Below are 27,619 nucleotides of genomic sequence, written 5' to 3' on the forward strand. Positions count from 1 at the left end.
CTACCTGAGTCCTCTTTGGATCTGAGCATCACATCAGTCCTGACTACTAATTAAACTTTCAGCTCACCCACATCACTCCATCTTCACCACAAGAGCAGGGGATGCTTTATCAGATACCACCTAAAATCTAGGGAAGCGATCTCTAGTTCTCTTGATCAACCAGTTTGGAGCCCTGTCAAAACAAAAGGACATAAAGCATGCTGGCTCTTTGAAATGTTTCTTTTTGAGACGTCCATGAAATCTCTGCATTCTAAGCATTTTCTAGGGATCAAAGTCTTACCTGCTTTGAAAACAGGGATAATACCTCCTCTTCCCCAACCCTGTGGTACCTCTCTCATTCTCCAAGGTCTTTCAAAAAGATGAACAGGGCTGGCTTAGCAGTCACATCCTCCAAGTCTTAAGATACTTGAGGATACAGCTATCCTGGTCTGAACCTAGCCAGGGCAGTTGAAGACTTAGTTCTCTTACCATTTCCTTTGCAACCTAAGGATCAAACTCCCTTCGATGTCATTTGCTCTGTTCTTTGCAGCCCAAAGATCATACTCCTTGGCAGAGAAAACAGAAACAAAATAGTACCTGGGCAATTTGGTCTCCTTATTTTTAAAAATTATATTTATTTAAGGAAATGGGTTTAAGTGGCTTGTCCAAGGTCACATAGCCAGGCAAGTATTAAATGTCTGAGGTCAGATTTGAACTCCAGTCCTCCTGACTCCAGGGCTGGTGATCTAACTACTGGGCCTCCTAGCTGCCCCTTGCTCTCCTCTTGGTTGTCAATTGCCAATTTCCCATTAACCAGGAGCTATAACTGAAAATAGATATAAAGTAAATTGTTCATCCTTCCTCTTACACAGAAGTGGTCAGGTGGCTCAGTAGGCAGAGCACTGAGTCTAGTGGAGTCAGGAAGACCTGAACCCAAATCCCACCTCAAACGCTGGCTGTGTGACCCTGGGTAAGTCATTCTGTTGGCTTTAGTTTCCCCATCTGTTAAATGAGGATAATAATATCACTTCCCTCTCAGGAGTGTTATGAGAATTAAATGAGATAAAATTTACAAAGTGTTATGCACAGGGCCTGGCACATAGTAGGTGTTACATAAAAACTAGCCAATGTTGTCACTATTGTTATAGATAGTATGTGTCCAGTTCTGGTTCTGCTTTATTTATATTATATTATTTCACAAAGATCTTTTCACAATTGTTTTTACTACTCCATAAATTTGCTTGTTTGGTTTTCATGAAAGAATTCCATTGCATCAAGGTCCCACACTTGGTTTGACCATTCTCCTGTTTATTAACAAGCTAATCTGACTAAGGCAGCTAGGTAGAGCTGCAGTGGACAGTGATGGACCTGGAATCAGGAAGACCTGAGTTCAAGTCTGACCTCAGACACTTACTAGCTGTGTGACCCTGGGCAAGTCACTTCACCCTGTTTACCTCAGTTTCTTCAACTGTAAAATGAACTGCAGAAGGAAATGGCAAACCACTTCAGTATCTTGGCCAAGAAAACCTCAAATGGGGTCAGACATGACTGAAAAACAACTAAACAATTTTTTTTTTTAGTAATGCTGCTATGAACTTCTAGGAGAAGATTTTTTTAAAAAATATAACATGGTTTATTAGAGGCAGCTAGGTGGCACTTAAGTGGATAGAGAACTGGGAGCCATGAATGAAGAAGACTTGAGTTATAATCTGACCTCAGTCATTTTCTAGCCATGTGACCCTGGGCAAATCATTTAATTTCTATTTGCCTCAGTTTCCTTAACTGTAAAATGATACTACTAATAACAATAGCAGCAACCTCTCAGAGTTGTTGTGATGATCAAATGAGTTATATTTGAAAGCACTTAGCACAGTACTGGTAGATAGTCTAATCTAATGTTTATCCTTCATTTTCTAAAGAAGACCATGACATCAGGGAGGTGATGCCTTGACCAGCATATGAATTGGATTTGAGTGAGGAGGGGCTTTGCTAAGTCCCCTGCTTCACTTTCTCCTCTAGAACCATCTGGATCCAGTGGCCAGATATGAATCAGAAGACTGGAGATGGCCCTGGATGCAAGGCAATAAGGGTGAAGTGACTTACCTAAGGTCACATAGCTAGTAAGAGTCAAACATCTGAAGTTGAATTCAAACTCCTGTCCTCCTGACCCCAAGGCCAGTGCTCTATCCACTGCATGTCACTGAACTGCCCATTGGTATATGGTAGGCACTTAATAAATGCTTATTCTTTCCTCCTTTCCTGTTATTCTCAACAATGGCCTTATTTGCTCAAAAGGCATGATTAGTTGTGAATCTTCTATATACTGCTAGACTATTCTCCCCAAAGAATCACTATGTTTATAATATTACCCACAAGGACTGAGTGGACCCATTGCTCCTCCAGGCCAGCAGCACTGAGTTTCTTTCATCCCCTTTAATTCTGGGGGTCCCATTTGATGGGCAGAGTGTTGTAGCTTAAAGTTTTGAATGTGCATTTCTTTAATTATTAGTAAATTTGAGCAACTTTTCAAGTTCATGAAATCTTAGATTTACAGCCGGAAGTGACCTTAGAAGTCATTCAGTCCAACCTACAAACTGATAGATGAAATGACTGGAGTGAAGTGACAGGGTTCACACAGTTACTAAGTTTCTACATAGATGAGATGTGAACTCAGTCTTCCTGACTTCTATTCTAGCCTGCTATTCATTACACAGTGATAGTCTATTCTGTTTGAGCCTACATTGTAGAACCAAGAGGGAATGAAAGGAAGGCATAGAATGGTAAACTGAGGTTTACAGTCAGGAAACCACAATGAGTTTTGGTTGTTTTTTTAAACAACCTATACTTCTTCTTTTGACATTTTGTTCACATTCTCTGATAATTCATCCACCCTAGACAAAAAATTACCTTTTGTGAATATCTGGCCAAGTTTTAAATTTTGACAGGAACAGGTTATATAATTGGCCTTATCCAAGTCTCATGTATTTGCCATAAATATTTCTTTCCAGTCTGTTCTTTTCCTTTCTTAATTATGCTTTTTTATTACACAAAATTTTCTATTTTAATGTAATCAAGCACATCTATCTTGCCTGAATAATTCCTTTTTATTTGCTGAATAGAACATCATTTCCCCTCTCCAAACCTCATTCCATTTTCTTTCATCTTTTTTATCATTTTTTTCAGGTCATTACACTGCCAACAATTTCCCTGCTCCTGTCTCTTTGTTAAACAACGAATCCTTGCCCAGCCTTATTTTCTCTAGGCTTATCAAACAATACCCTTTGGTCTGCCAAGTGCTTGGACATCTGCTTCAGCTCATCTATTCCATTGATATATTGCATTCTCCCTTTTTCACTTGTACCAGATAGTTTCTTGTGATAACCAATTTTTAATATGCTTTGAAGCCTGAGAGTACAAGATGACTTTCATTTGTTTTTCTTTTCACATGCCCCCTGAGAGTCTCACCTGTTTGTTTTCCATATAAATTCGATTATGGTTTTAGTCAGTTCTGTGAAGCAATCTCTTGGTGTTATACATGGAAAATCATTTTGAGAGTAGCACCTTTTCTATTCTATACTAAGCCAGACCATCAATCAATATCCTTTCATTCGAGTCATTACAGGTTTATAATTATCCTAAAACAAACTGTATTTCAAGGTTGGTTAATTTTTGAATAGTGGATGGTTTTTATTATTGTAAATTGGACTTCATTATGTTGTTTTCTCAGTCTTTATTAAGAAACAAGGGAGCAAAAATGCCCTTTATATGTAATTGGAAAAAATAAAATACTATTTTTTTAAATAAAAAGAAAAGAAATAAGGATCGTAAATTATCAGAGAATGGGGGAACTGGAAAGAAAGATGGTGTCTGAGAAGAGAATTTTAACTACTGTTCAGAAAGTATAGATTAAAGCTACTCCTGGCTAGGAGAATGGGAAGATGAGCAAGATGGTGGAGATTCACCCGTTCATGTCCCATGAAGATTTGGTGAAAGCATTGGAGTGGTCAGTCAAAAAAAGTCTCAGGGACAATATGGGTGACTTCCAGCATCAGATGAAAGATGAATTAGACCTGTTCTATTTAAACCTAGACTATAGAACCAAGAGGAATGCAAGAAGTGTACAGACAGGTAAACTGAGGTTTTGTCAGGAAAATCTTACTCTCAAGAATAGAAGGGATATCCTTTGGAGGTTGTCATTCCCCACCCCATTCCACCTCCCAATAAGAGGCCTTGAAGCAGAAGCCAAATAAGCACTTGGAGGGTAGAATGGGATAGGGTTTGATCTGGGTGGACGAGTGGTAGAGGGGCAGGAGATGCTGCTACAGGAAAGATGGCCCAGAAGGGAGGTTTTAGTCAGGCTCAGGTCTGGCTGGGAACCTGGGATGCAAGAAAGGTCTACTGATTTGTAGCCACTGTTGGCAGGTTCATTTTGATAGAGGAAGAGAGCTATAGGCCTAATGAGTGAGAACAGACACTTTTGACAGATGTGGGGATAAGTGTGTCTGAAAACCCCCAGGTTTTGCTCAGCAGAGGATGGAGGACATTAGCTCTCCGTTCAGGCCCTGAATCTAGGAAGAGGAGACTTCTCTAGGAAGCTGAAGCCCTGATCATATGGCTGGAGGGCCAGAACCTGGAGTATAGAAGACGAGTTCAAGTTCAGAAGTGACCCTGGGGAGGGGGGCAGCTAGATGGAACAGTAGATAGAGCACCGGCCCTGGAGTCAGGAGTACCTGAATTCAAATCTGGCCTTAGACACTTAATATTTGTCCAGCTGTGTGGCCTTGGGCAAGCCACTTAACCCCATTTGCCTTGCAAAAAAAAAAAGAAGTGACCCTGGGCAAGTCACTTCATCCCTACCTGCCTCAGTGTCCTCTGCTGTTAAAAGGGATAGAAGATAGCAGTGGTGGTTGTGAGGATCAAATGAGAGAATATTTGTTAAGCACTTCGTATAGTAGGTACTCTATAAATGCTTGTTTCCATCTCCTTAGCTCAGGTCAGATGTTGGGTCAGGCAGACAAACCAGTAAAGTCTCTCACTTTCCACAGGCCCAGACCAATCTGTGGTGTAAGAGGGAGAGGGGGGAAAGGTCTCAGCAAGCCTTAGCTCCTCAATCAACAGGTAGAGAGAGAAATAATCCTCCATTTTGAATGGGATGACCTGGTAGGTCTTGATCAGGGTGATAATGCTCCAGGTTGGGGCCATTGAAAATGAGACTGGGGTGTACAGTGTTACAGAAATGTTAGCTATTATCATCATCATTATTATTGTTAATACTAGTTTTAGAGAATCATTTAGTATTTTCTTTTCCCCCAGTTACAATTTTAACATTTGTTTTTTAAAACTTTGAGTTCCTAAGTTTCTCTTTTCCTCCCTCCCCACTGAGAAAACAAGCAATTCAATATTTCCATATTAGTTATATTGTAAAATAAAATAGAGATCACAAATCTGACCTCAGATACTCAATACTTACTAACTGTGTGACTTTGGCCAGCTCACTTAATCCCATTGCCTTGCAAAAACCAAAATAAAGAAATAAAAGAAAATAGAGACCAAAAAAGAAATCCTCAAGAAAAATAAAGCAAAAAAGTATATTTCAATCTGTATTCAGACACTATCATCTCTCTCTCTCTCTCTCTCTCTCTCTCAAAGGATAACATAATTCCTTCAGAGTTGTCTTGGGTGTCTGTATTGTTGAGAAAAGCTCAGTCATTCACAGTTGATCATCTCACAGTATTGCTATAATTATGCACACAACACATTTCCCTTTGTCTCAGCTCATGCAAATCTTCCCAGGTTTTTCTGAAAGCCCCCTGCTCATCATTTCTTAAAGTTCCATAGTATTCCATCATAATTACATTCCATAATTTGTTCAGTCATTCCCAATGTGATTATTATTCGTTATGACAGACTGTAGCCTACAAGACAACAAAGTGCAACTGAAAGAACCCCGAACTTGGAGTCACAGGGCCTGAGTGCAATTCTGGATGCTGTCATCCTTCCCCTCCCTGGGCCTCAATTTTCTCCCTTGTAAAATTAGATAGACTCAGTGACCTCTGGGAACCCTTCCAGTTCTAGAGCTAGTAGCCTATGTGTGACCCTGGGTAAGCCATTGCCCCTCTGTGGGCCTCAGTTTCTTTCTCTGTAAAATGAGAGGGTTGAAGTAGAGGGCCTTTGAGAGAGCCCTTCCCACTTGGATCTAATCATCTGATAATGCTTTTACAGGTGGGAAAAATACCTAGGCTCTCTTGAGCAATTACCTTCACTACTTCCTGAAAGACAAAAGCCCAGAAAGCCTTAAATGTCCTAATTAACAGCATACTAATTCTCCCACTATTCACCAAAACCCCATCTCCACTATGGGCCAACTCTGTGCTACCAGGGGAAGCCTGTCTCCAGTCAGCTGATCCCCCAAGAGGGCAGCAGATGGCAGCAGAGAGCCAGAAACCTCCCCAAGCTCTCCCTTAGTCCCCCTCTCCAGGCCACCACATTTATAGCTTCCATTCTCACCTCCACCTTGATTTGTCAGGGAATGAATTAGGGTAATTGCTCAGGCTTGTCCCTGAGCAAAAGGGTCAAATTACCCTTCAAGAAAAAGGAGCGCAGTCCCTCCCCCTTCTTTGCTCTTGAAATGTTGCAAGAGATGGCTTTATGGGAAGGGGAAGGAGGAAAGTTACTGGGAAATGAATGCGATGTAAACATTTTTAAAATCAAAAAAAATTTTTTAAATTTTATTTAGGGGCAGCTAGGTCATGCAGTGGATAGAGCACTGACCCTGGAGTCAGGAGTTCAAATCCAACCTCAGACACTTAATGATTACCTAGCTATGTGGCCTTGGGCAAGCCACTTAACCCCATTGCCTTGCAAAAACTAAAAAAAAAAAAAATTAAAAAAAGGATATTCTAGGACTACTTTGTGATGTTGGGCAAATCATTTCTTCTCTCTCTGGGCCTCAGACCTTCCAGGTCTCTTGTAGCTCTAAGTCTATAACCCCTATCATCTCATACTAAGGGGATACGTGGCCACCGAAGGAGACCAGGTCAGATGCGGTCTACATCAAGCTGTAGGGCAAGGTAAGCTGGATTCACCATTATCCATCTGGATTGTTCTAGAAATGAGGTTCAAACAGAATAGTCATACTCCTATTTTCCTCTCTCATGGAGGTCAAGCTACCAGGCCTGGAACTTTTCAATTTTAGCCCAATCTGTCCTGCTGACAAACTATTCCCCTTATCATGGTGGTTACTTACTCTCCTCCCAAATCCTAAGATTCCTTAGGTCCTGGCCTCTTTGCTCCTTCCTTGGCTAAGAGTCAATAAGAGTTAGCTTACCATAGGTCCATTGGTTTCACTATTTTCCCTGACCACATCCAGAACCCCCGCTCTGGTATCATAGTCTTGGGCACTAAGGAAATTATGAGATTGGAGAGTGGGCAGATTTCCTTCCCCACTAGAAAAACTCTCTAGCAAAGAATTGGAAATCAAGTGGCAAAGAATTGGAAATCAAGCAAATGTCCTTCAATTGGGGAATGGCTTAGCAAACTGTGGTCTATGTATGTCATGGAACACCACTGTTCTATTAGAAACCAGGAATTCAGGGAAGCCTGGAAGGATTTGCATGAACTGATGCTGAGTGATATGAGCAGAACCAGAGGAGCACTGTACACCCTAACAGCAACATGGGGGTGATATTCAACCTTGATGGACTCGCTCATTCCATCAGGGCAACAACCAGGGACAGTTTGGGGCTGTCTGCAATGGAGAATCCCATCTGTATCCAGGGAAAGAACTGTGGAGTTTGAACAAGGACCAAGGACTATTCCCTTTAATTTAGGGAAAAAAACTGATACCTTATTGTCTGATCTTGCTAACTCTTATACATTATGTTTCTTCCTTAAGGATCTGATTTCTCTCTCATCACACTCAATTTGGATCAATGTATACCATGAAAACAATGTAAAGACTAACAGACTGCCTTCTGTTGGGGGGGGAGCAAGATAAGGGGGAAAATTGTAAAACTCGAAATAAATAAAATCTTTATACTTCAAAAAAAAAAAAGAAAACTCTGTAGTTCACAACTCTTGTTTGGGGTGAATTAGCAAGGGATCTTCCTATGTTAAAGTTTTCAGGGTTTAAAATCCCAAAAGCTGAACAGTATTATTATCGTAGATGCAAGAAATTAAGCTTCAAATAGTAATTAAACTATGATTAAATTACAAACCAATAACTAAACCTATAGCTAATCTAAAAGCTAAAAACCGAAGGTTACAATCTCGCGATTAAACTTTTATCACCTAACAGGAAGGTAAGAACAATGAAGATTGGGAGCCAAAAACTATTTGCTCTGGAAATACAACAACCAGAAACTAAAGTTGTGAATGAAAAATTCATCCATGGTTAAGAACTCACCTTCGTGTCCCGAAGAACATTATTGAATGTCCTGTTTCACATGACAGACAGACTTTCAATTTGATTTCTTAATTCTCTGAGATAATCTGTTCTGATTTGTAACTGCATAGACCATGCCAAGTCAGAGATGGTTCCTAAAACTGCTGGAGCAGATGTAGAAAACACTCCAGAGTGGGCTAGATACCAGAAGCTCCTTCCTCTCTTACTATATTTCACTTTGGGAGCGCCACTGTCCTTACATGTGCATTATCTGACTGTCTATCTATCTTGTCGGTCTTTCAATCTACTGTCTACCTACTATCTACCAACTAACCATATTTTCTATCTACTTACCTACTTACTGATCCACCAAATTTTAGCTAGTTATCTATCAACTATCTACTCCTCCTACCTTCTTTCTTTCCTTCCTTTTCTTCCTCCCTCATTTCCTTCCTTCCTATCTTCCATTTATCTGTCATCTATCTCTGCTTTGCATATGTGTGTGTTGTGTGTGTGTATACATATAAAATATACACAGAGACATGTATTTAAGTAAATAACAATATTATCCTAAATCCATTTCAGAGAGTTTGCATTTTTCTTCTTTGACCATGTCCCATTTACGCAGCCAACTGGAGACCCTGAGGTAGGCACTCCTTCCAAAAGCACTACTAAATCTAGACTGGGTCATGTGGCTGGTGATGAGGGAGCAGTGTTCCTGCTTGGGCCTTACCTCCTTTCCACAGCAGATAGACAGGGACCACATAGAGCATGATGTGTTGAATGTAGTAAACTTCCAACTCCAAGGGCAGCTGTGGAGATAAAAGGAGAAGAAATCAGTAGAGTACTTCATTGAAGGAACTGGACAGAGCCTCTATGGTCACACCTGAGAAAGAATCCTCTCAGTTACAACTTAATAAGCAGGTCTAGCCTTTAATTGAAGGGCTCTCCTAAGGGAGTCCCACCCATACCCTTGGATTGTGCCTCACCTTCTTTGCCACTCTACTCACTGCTAGCTGGAGTCAAGGAGGACACGTTGAAGCAGCTAAGTAGAACAATGAACTTGCAATCAGGAAAACCCGAGTTCAAATCCCACCTTAGATATTTCCCAGCTATGTGACCCTGGGCAGGTCATTTTATCCTGTTTGCCTCAGTTTCCTCATCTTTTATAAAATGAGGATCATAATAGCACCTACCTTCCAGAGCTGTTGGGAGGATCAAATGAAACAATGTTTGGCATAGTCTTTTTGCTACGCAGTTGTCATTTTTGAATGTGTCTGATTCTTTGTGATGCCATTTGGGGTTTTCTTGGCAGAGATACTGGAGTAGCTTGCCATTTGCTTCTTCAGTTCATTTTATGGTTGAGGAAACTGAGGTAAACAGGGTAAAGTGACTTGCCCAGGGTCACACAACTAGGAAGTGTCTGTAGTCCTATGTGAACTCAGATCCTCCTGATTCCGCTACTCTATCCACTACAGCACCATCTAGCTGTCCTCTGGCACACAGAAGGTGCTAAATAAATACTTATTCCCTTCTCTTATTGCCCATTAAGTGTAGATGGTTTTCTGAAGGAGTTTCTTCCCCAAGAAGGGGAAGAGAGCTATAGGACAAAAGCAAGTGGAATGGGACAGATCGAATGTTGTTTTTTCAGAAACGCAGGCATGTTTGTAGGTAGCCAAACTCCTCAAGATTTTTCCCTTCCTCAAAAAACAAACAACCCCCCCCACAAAAATCTCAACAGATAGAAACATCAAAGAGAATAAAAATGTTTAGAAAGTCACACAAGAAAATAAAATATGAACAAAATAGGGTGCTAATGAATAGCATTTTTTTTAGGGTTTTGCAAGGCAAACGGGGTTAAGTGGCTTGCCCAAGGCCACACAGCTAGGTAATTACTAAGTGTCTGAGACCGGATTTGAACCCAGGTACTCCTGACTCCAGGGTCGGTGCTTTATCCACTACGCCACCTAGCCGCCCCCGAATAGCATTTTTTCAAATGTTGTTCACAACTAGTTCAGCTCATATATCAGAAGTGAGATTAAGAGGAGAAAAAAAAGCACTACAGGAGTTATCTCAATAAATGTCTTCCAGGTAGAAAAACAATACTTTTAAAGAAATTATGTAAGAATTGACAAGGCTCAGAGTATGACAAGACCAAATAAAGAGCTTTTAAAGGAGAAAATTAAGAGAGGAAAGTAAGAATAGAGAAATAACACACATACATAAAGAATGAAAAAAAATTGATAAAGAAATTGGTCTATAGGAAGGATACAATTAAAAAATCTCAAGAAATAATAATAGCTAATATTTCTATAGATTATTATCCCCATTTCATAGATGAGGAAATTGAGGCAGACATTAAGTTTAGTGACTTATCTATGGGTCACACAGCTAAGAATGACCTGTTATCAGGTTTGAACTCAGATCTTCCTAATTCCAGGTTCGACATTCTATTCCCAATACCACCCAGCAAAACTACTACTGGAGAAAATGGAATTGCAGCATGAAATCAGTCAAGCTCCAAAGGAAAAAAAAATCAGTGTATTATTCAGAGGATTGGAAAAAAACAGACCCAATTGAAAAAGGTTAGACCATGGAAGCTAGATCGTGGCACAATGACTTAAGAATTACTGACATCCCAGAGGACTTAGGAAAACAAAGTAGAATTATAAGGTATTTCAGGGAATTGAACAAAACACCCCAGAAATTGTGAAAGCTAATATTAAAAGATTAAGAGGAAGACTCCACAGGATTCTCCAAAGGAGAACACAAGATATAAAAGAACTAGATATATCGTAATTAAATTGCAAAGCTATAAAGATAAGGAAAAATATTACCAGCCCCAAGAAGCAAAGAAATGATTTGCTGCAAGGAACCACAATTATCACCACAGAAGACTTTTTGAGCAGAATAAGAGAATTAGAGTTAAAGGAAGAAAACCTTTACAAAAATAAGAAGCATAAGCCACAATGTCTAAATTATCCCCCCAACCAACTCTATACTCTATGAAGGCAGGAGAAGGTTATTTGAGAAGCATACAGACTTTTAAAAGTTGATACTTCAAGGAACACCTAAAAGAACAAATAAATATATTGGGTCAAGTCACAACAAAAATTTCATGAGAATATTTCAGAGAAGCAGAAGGGGGAAAAAATACCAAGAGAAAAGGAAGAGAAATCTAAAATAGATACTGCTATCTTTGACAAAGGGGAAGTTCAAGTTCATATGACCTAGATGGTTATTTGTGAGAGAAGGACTTGGTTAAAATAGTTCTATTACCCTTCAATTAATCCTAGAAAATAGTAAGGAGATCACAAAGATCTCAAATTCCACACCACAGAGCAGAAGTGCTGGTGGGTTCTTGTTGGCTATGGTAGTGGAGCTAAGCTGGAGCTAGTTCTACCATGCCAGATATGGCTCAGGTAACAGTCCTAGCAGCAGCCTAGAAAGCAGGTTGAGAACACTTGGTCATAAATTATTTTTGGCCAGAACAATTTGTAATAACAATAATAATATTATTTGCATCGCAATTTAGGGCTTGCAAAATACAATCTCATCTGTTCCCCGCAACAACCTTGCAGCTATTGTTATCTTGAGGCAAACAGCGGTTAAGTGATTTACCCAGAGTCTTACAGCTGGTCAGCATCTGTGGTTGGATTTGAATTCACCCTGTCTTCTCCAATGATTGTGCCCTCTATCATCCCTATTCTGTCTCTCTTTTTGTAAAATTTTTGCAAGGCAATAGGATTAAGTGACTTGCCTAAGGTCACACAGCTATGCAATTATTAAGTGTCTGAGCTTGCATTTGAACTCAGGTCCTCTTGACTCCAGGGCCAGTGCTCTAGACACTGTGCCACCTAGCTGCCCCTTGTCACTATTCTCTTGCTCATTTTCCCTCTCCCTGTCTGTTGGATCATTTCCTACTGGCTGAATACATGCCCTGTCTTCACTATCTTGAAAAAACCCTCAACTGATCCTTGCAAAGAATCATCCTAAATCTCTTCTTCCTTTTGTAGCTAAACTTCTCAAAAAGGTTGTATTACAACAGATACCTCCACTGTCCTCTTACTTGTTTCTTAACCTCTTACAATCTGGCTTCCAACCTTGTCATTCCACTGAAACTGTTCATCCAAAATCACCAAAGATCTCTTAGCGGCCAAATCCAATGGTCTTTTCTCAATCCTCATTCTCCTTGACCTCTCCACAACCTTTGACACTTTTGATCACCCTCTTCTCCTTGATACTATCTCTCTTACTCTAGGTTTTCAGGATACCCCTCTCTCCTGGTTCTCCTCCTACCTCTCTGTTTGCTCTTCCTCTGCCTCCTTTGCTGGATCCTAATCCACATCATAGCCTCTAACCATGGGTGTCCTTCAGGTTCTATCCTGGTCCGTCCTCTCTTCTCCCTCTATACTAGTTCTCATTTCCTTTTTTTCTTTTAAATTTTATTTATTTAAGGCAATGGGGTTAAGTGACTTGCCTAAGGCCACACAGCTAGGTGACTGTCTGAGGCTGGATTTGAATTCAGGTCTTCCTGACTCCAGGGCCAGTGCTCTATCCACTGTGCAACCTAGCTGCCCCTTATATACTACTTCTCTTGGTGATCTCATCAGCTCACATCTCTATAATGATTATTCTCATATCTTCCTACAATGCCCCTATCTCTCTGCCAACCTCCAGTCTCACATCTCCAACTACCTTTTGGACATTTTGAACTGGATGTGCAATAAATATCTTAAACTCAACATGTCTAATACTCTTTTACTCTTTCTCCTTAAATATTTCTCCTCTGTTCCCACCTTCCCTGTTACTGAAGAGGGCACCACCATCCTCTCAATCCCTCTCAAACTAGACTTCGCCCTGGACTCCCCACTGTATATCTCACCCCCCCATGTGGGCCCTCACCACCTCATAGCAATAGTCCATTGCAATAGTTGCTTGTGGACTTGTCTACTTCAAGTCTCACCCTACACCTATCCATTCAGACCCCAAAGTGTTTTTCCTAAAGTGTGGATCTGATCATGAGATTCCTCACTTAATGATGTTTGTCCTTCATTTTTAAAGAAGCCCATGACATCAGGGAGGTGACAAGTATATGAATTGGATTTGAGTAAGGGGCGGGCTGTGCTAAGTCAGCAGCCTCATTTTCTCCTCCAGTGCCAAGTGGATTCAGTGGCCAGATATGAATCAGGATGACTGGAGATAGCCCTAGATAAGAGGCAAAGGTTAAGTGACTTTCCCATAGCTACTAAGCGTCAAGTGTCTGAGGCAGAATTTGAACTCCAGTCCCACTGAATCCAGGGCCAGTGCTCTCTCCACTGCACCACCTAGCTGCACTTTTACTCAATATGTTCCAATGGCTCCCTATTTTCTCTAGGAACAAATACAAAATGCTCTGTTTGGCATCCAAAGTCCTTCAAAATCTAGCCCCTTCCTATGTTTCCAGCCTCCTTACACCTTGCTACCCATCACATACCCTTCCATCCAATTGACTCTCACCTTCTGGCTGTTCTGTCAATAAGACCCTCCATATCTTGACAGTTTTGGACATTTTCTCCAGTTGTCTCTCATTCCTGGAGTACTCTCCCCCTTCATCTTTACCTACTGATGCCCCCAGTTTCCTTTAAGTCCCTACTAAAATACTACTTTCTATGGGAAGTCTTCTCCAACTCCTCTGAATTCCAGTGCCTTTCTCATTATTTGCTCTTTATCCTATACAGAGTGTATTTGCATGAAGTTGTTTGCTTGTTGTCTCCCATTAGATTATAAGCTCCTCAGGGGCAGGGACTGTCTTTTGCCTCTTTTGTGGTCCTCGTCCTAGACACAGTGCTTTCATCAAAACTTAATCAATGCTTATTGGTAGATTGATTCCAAGACAAGACCGGCCCTATATCTACCGTGGCACCTTGCCTGCCTAACAACGAGCAATAGAGACCAGCCTCAGGTAGAGGGGGTAGACACTGTCTTCCTTATCAACTTCTGAAGGCAGGAACAGTTTTTGCATTTGTTTTGTAATGCCCAGCACAGGTCAGACACAAAGAAAGCTAGGTGGCAAAGGAACTGGAGCTCTGAGCCTAGGGGTAGGAAGATTAGACTTCAGATCCAGCCTCAGACATTTCTAGCTGTGTGACCCTAAACAAGTCACTTAAACTCCCTCAGTTTCCTCATCTATAAAATGGGGAGAATACTAGAACCTACTTGCCAGGGCTGTTATGAGGATTACATACTCTCTACACATGTATAAAGCACTTCTCACAGTGCCTGGTACATAGTAGGTATTTAATAAATGCTTGCTGGTTGATCTCATCAAGTCCCTTGAAGGCAGAGGCAGCTTTATTTCTGTATTTGTGTCCCCAGTATTGAACACAGTGGCTTAATGAATGTTGAATGATTCACTGATTCCTATGCCTGGTTTCTCCTATAGACTTCAAGACCCTCCAGAAACCCTGTAGTCTAGCACCATGGAGCAACATGGTGCCTAGTTTACAGTAGGCACCTAATTGATTTGCTGATTCTTATGCTTGGCCTCTATCTACTGGAACCCTCATGACCCTCCAGAGATCCTGGCATCTAGCACCATCGGGCAATTTAGTGCCCGTACCCAGATTGTTGGTAGACCGATAGTATACTAAAATAGACAAATACTCAAACTCCTCATCTAAAAAGAAAGCGGATGGCCTCAAAGATTGCGTCTCACCAGTTCTTCCACTTCTTCAGCACTTACCAGACGAGTGTTTACCACTGGGAAAAGCAGGGCAAGTAGAGCTCCATTCAACATGTGCATTTGTAACCTGAAAAAGGGAAACGAGGAAAGTTGCCGTTATCATCATGGTCTCCCAGTCTGCCGGGAAACAGGTCATCTTCAGGAAGAAAGCCTAGCCTGCCGAGTGAGACATATCTACGGTCTGTGAAGCGATGTGCGTGTGGACTTCTGACTTGGGGGGAGGGGGGAATTTTCACAAAATGGATACATGTCTTATGGAAATGGATACTTGTGGAAGGGCCCCCTTCTTTCAGTTCCATTTCCTCACAAGATAAGACATATGTTCCCTAATCAACTGCTCACACTCGGGGTCAAATGAGTATTAATATTAATGTCATTTCTCGCTGAGAGGAAGGGGAAGGGAATGATATAGGAGGGTATGAAGAACTCATAGAGTTCCTAGAAAAATTTTAGTTTGTTGTACAGTCATTCAGGCATGTCCAACTCTGTGTGACTCCATGGACCATATATGTGAATGGTCCCAGGCCCTTTCTGTCCTCCACTATTTGTCTTAATTGCATTTTGATCATTTGATCCTCTGGGACGTGAATACTATTATTTGTTTCCATTTTGCCAATGAGGAAACAGAGATAATTCAAGAGATTAAAGGATTCAGTCACTTATCTTGCCTTAGACAGTACTAGCCGTGTAATCCTGGGAAAAGTGGCTTCTATTTCCACACTTGTAAAATGAAGGGTTCGACTTAATGACCTCTATGGGCCTTTCCAGCTCAAAATTTCTGATCTGAAGATTCCCCCCGCCCAAGGTCACACAGCTAATACATTGTCTGATGGAGAATTTGAATCCTGGTCTTCCTGATACCAAGTCCAGCTCTCTACTCAGTGACAGAAGATATAGAATAGCTGCTGTAGAGTGAGAGAGTAAAGCAGGAAAGGGTTAAAAAATTGCCTCGCAGCAGTGAGGGCCCAATGCACATAGAGTTTTCTAAGTGTTGTGATTTCATTCTGATTCTCCATCTGTAAATGGAGAAATGATGTGGTAAGACCTATTATTATTGTTATTATTATCATTATTTAAAGTAGGCAGCTAGGTGACACAGTGGATAGAATGCCAGACCTAGTGTCAGGAAGACACATCTTCCTGAGTTCAAATCTGGATCTGGCCTCAGGCAGGGCTTGGGCAAGTCATTTAACCCTGTTTGCTTCAATTTCTTCATCTATAAGAGCTGAAAAAGGAAACTGCAAGTCATTTAATACTCTGACTCCGTTTCTTCATCTGTAAAAGGAACTGGAGAAGGAAATGGCAGACCATTCCTGTATCTTTGCCAAGAAAACTCCAAAGGGGATTACGGAGATTAAGACATGTCTGAAAAATGACTCAACAAGAGCCCCATTGGAATATGACTTCTAACATGGAATCAGATATAACATCTCAAGTTCTATCACTACATATAGTTAAAGACAGGTATATTCTAGTTAGGCTATGTTGCTGAATGTTTGTTCCACACTAAAAGACAATGAATGGGAAGGCCCTTGTAGTGCAGTATAATGAGATCAGCACTAGGCTTGCAGTCTTGCTTTCAAGTTCTAAGTCTGACCCTTGCAAGTTCTATGACTTTGATCAGGTTCCTCACTTGTAAAATTAGGACAAAAATATTTGCACTACTGACCTCATAGAGTTTTGGAGTGAGGATATTGCTTTGGAAGAAAGCTGGGAACAATTTTAAGAGGCATCATCTCCCATCCAAGCCAAATCACACTCACTGCTAGGGATGACATGATTGAATTTATTGATTCTGTGTCATGACCTCCGAACAACAGTAGGGACATTATAATGTAGATCCCTTACTCCAGAGAAAAATGGAGATTTCTCCCCATATTTATTAGGAATGCTCTCCCTCCACAGGTGGCAGAGCAAATAGAGGGTCAGATGAAGTCAAGAGGGAGGAAAGCAGCCTTTATTATCTGTCTTTTGAAGGCATCATTGCTCAAAGTCACAGAATCAAAGAATGTGAGACTTAGAAGGGACCTCAATGGTGACCAGAGTCAATCCTTACCTGAAAGGAATCAACGCCCACTATAACATACTTAAGAAGTGATCTGTGTAAAGACCTCCAAGGATGAGCAATTGAAGCAGTCCATCTCACTTTTAGACAGCTCTGATTATTATAAAGTTTTTCCTATTCTTAAGCCTAACTACACAGCCTCTTCCCATTACTATTGGTTGTGCCTTCTAATGACAAAGAGAACAAGTCCAATCTTTCTTTCTTATGATAGTCCTTCAAACACCTAAAGACACTGCTGTCTTGACCACTCCACTCCCATCCCCATACTCCACCAGTTTTCTCTGCTCCAGGAATCCCCAGTTCCTTCAAGTGATCCTCATCAGACATAGAATTGTGAAGCTGATTTCTTGACCGAAGTCTAAAATTTTACATTTATAGTCCTACTGAATTTCATCTTAGAGTTTGAGAGGTTCAGCCTCAAAGTCTAATTCTCTCAGCCTCATGGACTCCTTTAACAGTTTGGTGAAGTCTATAGACCACTCTCAGGATAAAGTTCAGTTAGAGCGTAGTGACTACATTTCATCCAAGTTTATGGACCACCTGAAGTTTATTAATAGATCCCTTGGGCTGGGAGATCTATGTGTGTCTGTATAAATACCTCCTCCTCTTCCCTTCTCTACTTTCTCTCCTCTCCCCAAGTTGTTGAGATCTTTTTAAATCCTGTAATGAATTACATTTGATACCCTTGAAGTCTTGTGTTATCTACAGATTTGATGAGCCTGCCTTCTATAACTTTACCCAGGTCACTGAGGAAAAAACATCTGAGTTGAATAGCTGAGGGTCAAGTGCAGATTCTAAGGGTAATACATCAGAGACCTCCTGTCAAGTTGGTATGAAACCATTTACCATCTTTGGTGCTAACCATTCAATTGGTTTAGATTCTAGCAAGTGTATGATCTCTGCATTTTTCCATCTTTCCCATAGGAAGAGTATGGGATGCTTCATGAAGCATCCACATCTAAAGCATTCTTTGGTCTTCTAATTTGATGTAAAAACCAGGTTTTGATGAAATGATGGTGGCTATTTGTAATGAATGTTTTCTTTTCTAGATATTCATTAAATATATCTAATAATACATTTTTAAAAATATCTAGGAATTAAGGTAATACTTTCTGGTCTATGCTGACAGGCTCTCTTTGCTACCCTTTCTCATACATCAGGATGACATTTGCCTTTTTCCCCATCTTTTGGTACCTCTCCTGCTTCTCACATGGTTCAATCATCCCATCTACAAGTTTATAAAGACCTCAGGATGTCATTCACTGGAGGGGCAGGTCTAGAATTCATCAAGGGTAACTAGATACTCCTTTAGCATCTCCTTATTTATCTTGGGGATCAGTTACTGGTTAGTGATTTCTGTACAGTCAGTTCCAAAGCACAGATCACTTTCTTTGGCAGAGAAAACAGAAACAGAGACAAGGAGTTCTGTCTTCTCTCTCTCTCTTGTCAACTATCACTGTCCCATTCTACAGACCCATAGGACAATGTTGAGCAATGCCAGATAAGCCAAGAGGCTCCATTCCTATTTTGGTCTGTCTTTTGATCGTTTTCTTTCATTTTTCTTTTTTTTATATATGGTTTTACTTTCACGTAGCCTGTTTTTCTGATTCTGCTTTATTTTTTACCTTGTTTCATCTCAGAAAGGTTACTTCAAATTTTTTTTATGTCACAAATTTGTTGATCTTAATTGCATTCTGAAAACTCAATATTAATTTATCAGGTTTTTTTTTGTTGGTCATTTAGTTTGACTCCAATCTTTTGTTATTTCTACAATATTGCTGCTATGAAATTTTTTGTTTGTTTTTTTAATAACACTTTTGGTACATATTCCCAATGACATAATTATTGGATCAAAGGATATGATTATTTTTAAAATTCTTCTTGTTCTCTGCCAGAATGCTAAGAAATATTCTGCAAGTTTAGAGCAGTAATAAATTAGTGTACCTATTTCTCTACAGTCCCATCAGTATTGAGTTGTACTGTTTTTAAAAGCTTTTGCTAATCTGATGGGTAGGATGTGAGACTGAACATTTTTTTAAAAAATGTATTTATTTTTGAATTTCACAGTTTTACCCCAATCTCTCTTCTCTCCCCCAAACCCCCACAGAAGGCAGTCTGTTAGTCTTTACATTGTTTCCATGGTATACATTGATCTAAATTGAATATGTTGAGAGAGAAATCATATCCTTAAGGAAAAAAAATATAAGAGATAGCAAAATTACATAATAAGATAATGAGTTTTTAAAAATTAAAGGTAAGAGTCTTTGGTTTTTATTCAAACTCCACAATTCTTTATCTGGTTACAGATGGTATTCTCCATCACAGATACCCCAAAATTGTCCCTGATTGTTGCATTGATGGAATGAGCAAGTCCATTAAGATTGATCATCACCCCCATGTTCCTGTTATGGTGTACAATGTTCTTCTGGTTCTGCCCATCTCATTCAGCATCAGTTCATGCAAATCCTTCCAGGCTTCCCTGAATTCCCATCCCTCCTAGTTTCTAATAGAACAATAGTGTTCCATCACATACGTATACTACAATTTGTTAAGCCATTCCCCAAATGAAGGACATTCACTTCAATTCCACTACTCTATTTCTTAGCCAATACCAGACAGTTTTGATGACTGATGCTTTATAATTTTAGATCTGACAGGGCTAAGCCACCTTCTTTTACACTTTTTTCATTAAATCCATGGAAATTCTTGACTTTATTTCTCCATATAAATTTACTTATAATTTTTCTAACTCATTAAAATAAATTTTTGGAATTTTGATTGGCAGGGCACTAGATAAGTAGTTTAGTTTAGGTAGAACTGTCATTGTTATTATATTAGCTCAGTCTATCCATGAGCAGTTGATATTTGCCCAGAGACTGAGCATTTTTTAAATGTTTGTGTACAATTTGTACTTTTCTCTTTTGAAAATATTCTGTTTGTATCTTATGACAATAGGGAAAGGGAACAAGCATTTATGATGCAATATAATATATATAAGCATTTATATTGTACTATATAAATATAAAACTATATATAGAGACATTCACCCAGAAGTACTTCAATAAACATTTATTTCTATTGGCACTGCATATCTCTGTTTGTGATCTTTCACCCTTATCTTTGAGCTCTACCTTAGGTTATCTGGCCACTAGTAGACTCATAGTTTCAAGAGACAGGTACAATTTTGTGACTTTTCTTGCTTGGTATTTATTTGGCAGGCACTGAATAAATGCTTTTTCTTTTTAAAAAATGAATAATTTTCTATTGTTTTCCTGAATGGTTGGACCAATCAATTCACAGCTCCACCTATAATGTCTAGCATCCTATGATCCTCTTGTTTTGGTTGTTTAGTCATTTTTCAGTCATGGCCAACCATTCATGACCCCATATGGGTTTTTTTTGGCAGAGATATTAGAGTGGTTTGTCATTTTCTTCTCCAGCTCTTTTACAGATGAGGAAATTGAGGTAAATAGGGGGAAGTGACTTGCTCAGGGTCACACAGCTAGTAAGGGTCTGAGACCAGATTAGAACTCAGAATGATCAGTTTTCCTGACTCCAGATCACTGTCTTTATTCACTATGGTGCTATCTAGCTTCCCCTCTATCCTCTTGTATTTATCATTCCTTTCTATTGCCATCTTTCTTTGCCTGCTGGAAGGCAAGTGAGATGAAATTAAAGTTGTTTTAATTTGTATCTGTTTTATTATTAGTAATTTGCAGCATTCTTTCATATAATTGTTTTTAGATTTCCCCACTAGGTATGGAGTGCAAGGGTAACCCAGAGGCCTTTCTCACAGTTGGCTGGACTTAGCTCAGGTCCAGAGGCGCAGACTGGAGAGTCTGGCTTCCTCAGAAAGCCAATCAGGCCAAAACCCGAAGACAACCTGGCCTCAGCAGAGAAAGGGATGGCCCCCAACCTCCTCTTCCACACTGAACAACACCTATGAAGTTCTGGCCACCTTGCCTTATCCCAGCCAAGGGTGTTGCAGGGTTTCATCCCTTAGCCCTGTCCCACCAAATGAAGGCCCAGCCAGGACTGCAATGATTAGAGTCTTCCTCCAACAGTCGGGCTAGAATGGATAACTGAGTAGTAAATGAAAGAAAGGGGGAAGCTCCCCTGTTGCTGATTTTTGGAAGTATATAGACAAGAGTTGACCAGGACAGGATGTGCTGTCTATCATGGGAAGCAGAGTAGTATCCATACTGAGATCACAAGTTCATTGGAATATTTATTTATTTTTTGTTTTGTTTTGTTTTGTTTAGTTTTTGCAAGGCAATGGGGTTAAGCGGCTTGCCCAAGGCCACACAGCTAGGTCATTATTAAGTGTCTGAGGTCGGATTTGAACCCAGGTCCTCCTGACTCCAAGGCCAGTGCTCTATCCACTGTGCCACCTAGCCAGCCCTTCATTGGAATATTTATATTAAAATTATGATATTTATAGTTTTGTTCATGTTGATCCATTCTTACATTCCTGGCATAAATCCCAAATGGTCATAATGAATAATTTGCTATAATGCTGTAGTTTCCTGAATGCCATTTTGCATCATATTTGTGCAGCGATATTTGAGATGTTCAGCTAATGTCTACTTTCTCTGCTTTACTTCTCTCTGTCTGAGCTTCCGCCCTTTCTCTATTTGCGTGACTACTTTATGTACCAGACAAGTTATTTGTTGTTTAAATGCTGGCGAGAATTTGCTTTAATGACCATTGGAACTGGAGGATTTTTTTCGTTGACAGTTTTATTCACAGTTTGCTTGATTTCTCTAAGCAGGTTGTTTATTTAGGGTCTCTATTTCTATTTGGGCGTTTGCTATTTTTATTGGTATTTCCCAATTTCATTTATGTTTTCTTGGGCGGGGATTACAAATTGAGGTTTAGTAGTTTCTGATAGCTTTATTTTCTCTCCTTTCCTTGTGAATTCTCCCTTCTCATTTTTCTGTTTGGACAATTTGTTTTTCCTCTGTTTTTAATTTTGGCCAATTACCCTATGCAGGTCACAACAACATTCTCCTGGCCCTCCATACTTCCCAGAAATAAGACCAGCAGCCCTCTGTCCCTGCTGGTAGCTCCCATGTGCAAAACCTAACTTCCTCATCATAATACTAGCTGCCATTCTTCTGGTACTTTAAGGACTGAAAAGCAATTTGCCAGCGTAAATCTTGTTTGATCTTTGCAACAACCAGCCTGAAAGGCAGATACTTATTAGTACCCCAGTTTCACAAATGAGCAAACTAAGGTTAAATGACTTGCTTGGGATCACATAGTAAGTTGCTTAGTTGACTAGTCCTGTCTCCTTTTGGATTTTTCTTGGTTAAGATACTGGAGTAGTTTTCCATTTCCTTCTTCTCCAACTCATTTTACAGAAGAGAAAACTCAAGTAAATGGGGTAAAGTGACTTGCCCAGGATTATCCAGCTAGTAAGTGTCTGAGGTCAAATTTGAACTGAAGTCCTCCTGACTCCAGGTCCAGAACTCTCTCCACTGGGCCACCTAGATGTAAGTAGGTGTTTCTAAGGCATATATAGCAAGGAAAGCAGGTGAATCTAAGTTATTCAAATTTAAGTTTTCCTGATTGCAAGTCTTTTGCCAGTCTACTGTAGAACCTAGCAATCAAACATTAGGCTTGGTCCAATTTCCTTTATCTTTCTTCCTTCCACTTTGGCTCAAGTCCAGCTTCCTTGTTCCTCTCCGCCAATCTTATCCTTTATACTAGAACTAAAATTTCTTCCAATGAAGCTTCTCTAGACTGAATCAACATTCAACTGTCCCACTTTTGCCATTCGTTCACTTTTTCTTAGCTATACATTATTTTAAATATAATTGTAGATGAATGTGCCTGAGGATACTACTAATCTCTTCTCTTTGCTTAGCTAAAAAGTGTACAAAAGAGCACTCTGCCATGTACTTAATTGATATTATGTCCTTTGTTTTCGAAGAAGACCATGGCAAAAGGAAGGTGATGCCCTGACATGCACTTGAATTAAATTTGAGTGTAGGAGGTGCTGTGCTAAGTCATCACATTCTTCTCCAGAGTCACCTGAGTCCAGTGGCCAGATATGATTCAGTACAACTTGGGATAACCCAGGATATGAGGCAATCAGGGTTAAGTGACTTGCCCAAGATCACATAGCTAGTAAGTGTCTAAAGTCATATTTTAACTCAGGTCCTTCTGACTTCCAAGCCCAGCACTCTACCCACTGTGATATCTAGCTTCACATGTACTTATTCTATTTACCTAAAACCAGAAGAAAGGAAGACTTCCTCTCCATTAAAAATTCAACTCTAAATGATTCATCTTAAAAATCATCTTTTACAAGTCTAACACATCCAGCCAAGGAAAGGGAGGAATGACAATAGAAATGGATTAAGGGACATTACCATCAACATTCTAGATCCCCATAGATTCCTTTGGGAAGCCCAATTTCATGGCAGAGTGAGTAATACTCAATTCAACAAATATTCATGAAGTATCTCTAAGAGATGGGGGCAGTTAGCACTGTAGTGGATTGGGTGCCAGGTATGGAATCAGGAAGACTTAGCTTCCTTGGTTCAAATCTGGTGTTAGACACTTACTAGCAGTGTGACCTTGGGGCCATTTCATCCCATTTGCCTCAATTTCCTCATTTGTAAAAGGAACTGGAGAAGGAAATGGCAAACCACTCCTGTATCTTTGCCAAGAAAACCCCAAAGAGGTCATGAAGAGTCAGACACAACCAAACCAACTGAACAATATCTCTAAAGTTCAAGGTACTGAGGAGACAAAGACAAAAAGGAAACAGTACTGTTTGCCTTTAAAAACTTTACACTCTGTGGGAAGGATACAACACCAATAGAATATATACAAAGGAATTTTGAGAGTTAGAGTGTTAATGATGTAGGAGACAGTACCTGAGTTATAAACTGTCTATAAGATGGAGGTGAGGAGGGAATAACAGAGGCAAGAGATACAGACAGAGTTCACAGGCAGACAGTTAGCAGGTCACTTGGATTTGGATGGAGAGCATATAAAGGGAGTAGAATGAACTCAAACTGGAAAGGTCAGTTGGAGTCAAACTGTGAGAGACTTTTAATGTTAGAGTGAGGATTTCTTCTTTTATTCTAGAGGCAATAAGGAACCAATGAGAATGTTTTACTACAGTGGTGCAGAATCAAGACTCTAGGCTTGACTTATTTTGTTGTGCTTCTAGAGAGCTGAAAATTACTGCTAGGGACTCTGGGTAGGCTAGATATCACTCCACTGAGGGATGATGAGACATTTTCTTTCCCGTGGGAAATCTTGCTGTCTGGAGGCAGAACAATGGGGAAGCACCTGTCTGACTTGCCATCATCAATCTGATAAAATGTTACATTGGTCTCAGAATGTTCCCATCATAACTTAGTCACCATGCAACTGTGCATCAATGTAACGGTGCATCCTTTTCTCTATCTTGTTTGTTACCCTTGTTTCAGCTTTTGTTTCTTCGAAGTCTACAAAATGTTTAGCCAGGCACAGTTTGGAGAGTCTTTGCAACACTAACGAAGACTCCGTGTCTGAATTTATGTTTCCTCCCTTAGAGCCACAAGTAATGAAGAACACTTAGGTGAAGAAGTCAGAGCAGAATACTGAATCCATTCTTCAACAGTGATAACATGGTTGGCTCTGGGCTTTAGGCAAAGAACTTAGGCAGCTGTGTGAAGAAAGAATGGGTTGAAGTGGGAAGAAGCTGAAAGTGAGAGACCAATTAGGCGCCTGTTGCAATAGTCCGGGAGAGAGATGATAAGGCCCTGGACTAAGGTGGTAGCTCTGTGAGTGAAGAGAAGGTCACAGAGGGGAGAGATAGGGAGGAAGTAGGATTGAAAAGACACTAATGGCTTCACCTCTCAGAATTGCCTTCCATACCCTCTGCATCTTCTATGTACAGGATAGGACAGTTAGGTGGCACTGCAGTTAATAGAGTGCTAAGCTTTGAGTCAGGAATACTTTATCTTCCTGAATTCAAATACAACCTCAGACACTTCCTGGTTACATAACTTGGGCAAATCATTAGACCCTGCTCGCCTTAGTTTCCTTATCTGTAAAATGAGCTGGAGAAGGAAGTGGAAAACCACTCCAGTACTTTTGAAATGGGGTCAGAGAGAGCCAGACCTAACTGAAAAATGACTGAGCAACAACATTTACAGGGTGTCTCCCCCATTAGAATATGAGCTCTTGAAGGCAGGAACTAATTTTTACTCTTTTTTGCATTTAACATAGTACCTGGCATTATGCAATTAATGACAATTAACTGGATTGAGGAAAAGTGATAAGGATGACTCTAAAATCTGAAAACTGAGTGACTGGAAAGATGGTGGTACCCTTAACAGAAATATGCAGGTTTAGAGGAGGGCTGGGTACAGGGAAAGGAATGAGGAATTCTAGTTCGGTTTAGCTGACAGCATCACTGTAGTTGGTCATGGCTCAGAATATGGCTAGGGAATAATGTTCAGTTCTGAGACACACCTTTGAAGAAAAGCATTGATTTGATGCACAAAGGGCAGAGAAGATCCAGGGGAGAACAACCAGAATGGTGAAAGGCCTGGAATCCATACCATATGAACAGTGACTGAAGTAATTCAAATTCTGGCAAGTATATTCTGATGGTAAGAGGTTATCTTGGAAACTGGCTGGAGCTGTTATATCACCATTACATGTATTGTCTAAAAAGTTCCTTTTCTTGCATTGGGAAAAAGGAAGTAGAGTTTCTTATTCAACTGCCAGCAGAACTGAAGGTCTGTGAGGCACCTCTCAGGTTTTATGGCTTTCCAGGGCTCTCATGCAGGAAGAGGAAGAAGAGAAAGAGAAGGCATGACACCATGAAAGCAACGCTAACCTTGAAATCAGGAGAGAACTAGCTTCAGTTCTTGTCTTGAACACATCCTATAACAACCCTCGGCCTTGGGTTTCCTCATCTATAAAATGGGGTTAATGATAATCCATAATATTTATCTCATAGGGTTGTTGTAAGATACAACTGAGATAATATAAGAAAAGCACTTTGTAAGCCTAAAGGTGTTCTACTGTTTGTAGAGCTGACCCAAGGGTGGATACCTCAAATATGCCTCACCTCCCTCTATCACCAATCTTGTCCCAGGACTGCCTTGGTTATCAGGAAAGACTAGAGATTAGACACCTTCTCTGCTGAGACCTTTCAACATCTTCATCATAGACTAACAATCATATTTATTTTACCTTTGCTCCCATAAAGTGTGGAAAACCCCTACCCTAGGGCTCTACTCAGAACTTCTGAGTTTCTGAGCTATACACTCCCTGGGTCAAAGTTCCTTTCCTTGGTCATAATTCCCCAATCCCTCATTCCCATTCATGTCTACTCCAATCCTTCAATGTCTCTATCTAATCCTTCCCTAGCCTTCTTCTGTGCCCTCTGGAACTCCTGTTATACTATTAATAAACTGTCCTTCATATTGAATCTATGCTCTGCCCCTGGAAACGTTTCAAAAGATTACAGATCCAGGGGCAGCAAGGTGGAGTAGTGGATAAAGCACTGATCCTGGAGTCAGGAGAATCTGAGTCAGAAGGACTTCAGATATTTAATAATTTACCTAGCTGTGTAACCCTGGGCAAGTCACTTAACCTACCATTGCCTTGCAAAAACCAAAAAAAAAAAAAATTAAAGATCCAGAATTGGAAGGAATTCCACAGCTTAAGAGCTGGAGGTGTCTCAAGAGGTCAGGTCTCCAAAAGCTGCACTTTTCAATTTCAACTATATCATTAATATTTTCTTCATCACTTTCTTAAGGTCTACATAAAACAATCAAGTCCAGTTTTAGATAATGTTTGCTGATTTCTGAGGTGTAAATGCTGACATTGAAAATTTAACAATGACCCTCTTGTACAAGCTGTCACCAACACATCCCTAAATATTATATTATTAATCAGTCACTTATAACCAAAATCAGGACCATGAGTTCTGTCTTCTTCTCTAAAACTTGAGGCAAAATTGCAAAAGGGGAGAGATACAGCTACAACTTTCCAAGCCAACTCTATTCAATTAGTTTTTTTTGCTAATTCTCTGGGTTTTCTAAGTAAATCATCATATTGTAAACAAGTCTAGCCATACTTAAAAAGTGACCTTTGACACCAGAGTTGCTACAAAAATGCTGTTCTTGCTGCAAAGATCGATGACTCAATTCTATTCAATATACTGTTCAATATTCAAATGTTCCCATATTCAAAAATTCAAAGTGTTTACAATCTAGAAAAGGAGATAATACTTGCCTAAAGACTTTCAGGACTTTTACTACCAGCTCTTAATTGTTACCTAAGCGTCAATGAGGTGCAATACTGGTCTGAAAGTCAAGAGGTATGGAATCTAATCCCATGCTTGCCATTAATGAGTTAGGTGAACTGGAGCCTCAGTTTCCTCACCTGTAAAATGAGGAAATTGAACTAGGTAATGCTTAAGGTTCAATGTAGCTCTAAAGATATTTAG

The 27,619-nt window shown here is 40.1% G+C and overlaps 1 protein-coding gene across 3 annotated transcripts in view; it reads right to left on the reverse strand.

Annotated features, from left to right (window-relative positions):
• TMEM164 (transmembrane protein 164) overlaps positions 1–27,619 on the reverse strand; it is a 146,921-nt gene that overhangs the window by 17,996 nt on the left and 101,306 nt on the right. For all 3 annotated transcript variants that reach the window (XM_074204884.1, XM_074204885.1, XM_074204886.1), the window contains exons 3-4: positions 15,087–15,153; positions 9,096–9,174 (exon numbers count right to left, since the gene is read on the reverse strand). In XM_074204884.1, the coding sequence (XP_074060985.1) occupies positions 9,096–9,174; positions 15,087–15,153 (146 nt within the window). The remainder of the gene's footprint in view (positions 1–9,095; positions 9,175–15,086; positions 15,154–27,619) is intronic.

This window comes from Macrotis lagotis, chromosome X (assembly GCF_037893015.1).
Source record: "Macrotis lagotis isolate mMagLag1 chromosome X, bilby.v1.9.chrom.fasta, whole genome shotgun sequence".
Classification (NCBI taxonomy): Eukaryota; Metazoa; Chordata; class Mammalia; order Peramelemorphia; family Peramelidae; genus Macrotis; species Macrotis lagotis.